General features: G+C 36.2%; 1 protein-coding gene across 1 annotated transcript in view; it reads right to left on the bottom strand.

Moving 5' to 3' along the window:
• angpt1 (angiopoietin 1) overlaps positions 1 to 2,500 on the bottom strand; it is a 68,855-nt gene that overhangs the window by 35,703 nt on the left and 30,652 nt on the right. Inside the window, exon 4 of the mRNA XM_084422595.1 lies at positions 414 to 655. Within this exon, the coding sequence (XP_084278721.1) occupies positions 414 to 655 (242 nt within the window). The remainder of the gene's footprint in view (positions 1 to 413; positions 656 to 2,500) is intronic.

Genomic DNA, 2,500 nt, shown 5'->3' with positions numbered 1-2,500 from the left:
TTTATGAATTTATGTATGAATTCATATACCTAGAACCAAATCCTGTCCAAACAAACAAACAAACAAACAAACAAATAAATAAATAAATAACAGAGTATTTAATTATGATATTATATATTAATGCATATGAACCCAAGACCAAATCCTGACCTAACACACAAATAAACAAACAGATATTTAAGAATGTATGAACCCAGGACCACATCGTCACCAAATAAATAAATAAATAAATAAATAAATAAATAAATAAATAAATAAATAAACAAACAAACAATCTTAGAACCAAATATAATCCTGCCCTAACAATTAATTAATTAATAAAATGTATTTCTCTAATAATAACATGCACCTGGTTCTTGGTCCACAGCTAGGAGTTTGTCTCCATGAATAAAGAGTGAGGGATGTGTGCTTACGTGCGGTGCCGGCGTCCCGGTTGCAGAGTTGGATCAGGCTGCGCACGGTCTCCATCAGGTCCTGCTGTTGTGTCTGCAGGACACTAGTGTTCCCGCTGGCTCGGGTCAGCTGATCCTCCAGCTCTCGGATCACTGAGCTCTGTCTGCTGACCAGCGTCTGTAGACTCAGCTTCTCCTCACGCACGACCTCCAGCTCCTGCCGGTGCCGGTCCTCCATCTCCTGCATCTTCACCTCCAGGAACCTGAAACACACAACAGATCATCATCTAATGCTCCACACAACAGATCATCATCTAATGCTCCACACAACAGATCCTCATCTAATGCTCCACACAACAGATCCTCATCTAATGCTCCACACAACAGATCCTCATCTAATGCTCCACACAACAGATCCTCATCTAATGCAATGTTCCTTTAAATACGGGTTAAATTGGGAAACATACTCATAAATGTGAGTCACAGATGTGTCATGAATGATACCACAGAAACAGCCCAAATAACATTGTTTCTGCAATTATTGTACTATAAAGCCCTTTATATTATATAGTTATATATATTATATTTGTTTTAATGACCCTACATGTTTGATAAAACCATAAAATTATGACGAAATATTTTATATATTTTTAAATATTTTAAATATGAGGGAAGAACAAACATTAAACTTGTTTAAGGTATTCATGTGACAAATTGATTTGGCAAAAAAAAAAAGGCAAATTACAGCTAAAGGTTTTATTGTATTATGCACAAAAAAAAAAATGCATAGAAAAACAAAAAGCTGACAGGAAAAAGCACATTGACTACAACATAATCAGTTATTAATATTTCACTGATTCTCTCATGTTTTTGCACGTGTTCATAATTTCTTTGTATAACAGCCTGGCCAAAAATTATATCGCACAATTTGTCATGTTTAATTGCGTTATTATCAAAATTAAAACAAGCACAGTTATGCAATATGCTTTCAAAATATTGTAATGATATTTGAATAAAGGGTGAAGATGTCAGTTTTCCTCACTTCTGGCCACTACTGGACTTCATGTTCTATGATACAATAATGTTTCTTTATTGCAATTGCTTTAGTCATAAAGAGCAAATACACACACTTCGATAATACAGACATATCATATTGCATGGTTTGTATGTGTGGATCCAGGTAAACAAAATGACTTATACAAGAAAGTTGAAGAACCCCTGGCTTCATCGAGGCTTGATTTGATGATACTATATTTACAGTATGTTTCAGTAAAAGAAATGGAGAGCGCTTCATTACAGCTGTAATGAATACTGACATGAATGAAGTCAGACTCTATAATTCACAAACCATACAAACATTGGGGATCAGTGAAAGTCTTAAATGGATCCAGGTCTTAAATCTCGGAAACCTGATGCTGGATTCACTCGCTTATTACAGCAAAATTCAATCCACATAAATAACTTAAAATAATGCATTAATTTTAGACTGGAATCGGAGAAAGTAATAACGTCAATCTATATAAAAGGATGAGTAATTACATCAACACTGGTAACGAAAACGCGCAACATCATTATTATTATTTTTTTATAATGCTTGTTTGTGTTCAACACCAGCTGGGCTCAAAGCAGAGCGATCACTGGGATTTAAAGCCCTGAACATGTCCTGTCAGACCAATCAATACATCCAAAACTGGACCGAGCTCCACAAGTTTGCATTGCTAAGCTCATGCTCTCTGAGGAAAAAGTTGACCGGCTGGTCACTCGTGTGTTGGCAGGTTCCACCGGACGGGACCGAGCGAAAGCCTGAAAGCTGGCGATGTCAAGAGCTGAAAATAATTTTGTGTAATGATCTGTATTGTGGTTCTGGCATTAGAATCTGTATTTCCTCACAATTACAGGCGAGTGAGACTTGAACATCTGTATTGGCAGATCATACAGTGAGACGACTGAAGAGCGGTCACTACTGTAGATATATACCAAATCTGTGTTTTCTGCCTCAGTCTTTTGTGCAATGTTGAGAGGCAACACATTAAAAGTAGCAACGCTACAAATATAACTATATTTATCAGTGGCATTATAGTAGTAAAAAGTGATTCACCTATTTGAGT

The sequence above is a fragment of the Rutilus rutilus genome (genome assembly GCF_951802725.1).
Source record: "Rutilus rutilus genome assembly, chromosome: 11".
In the NCBI taxonomy this organism is placed as follows: domain Eukaryota; kingdom Metazoa; phylum Chordata; class Actinopteri; order Cypriniformes; family Leuciscidae; genus Rutilus; species Rutilus rutilus.
This window is presented reverse-complemented; position numbering and strand designations above follow the sequence as displayed.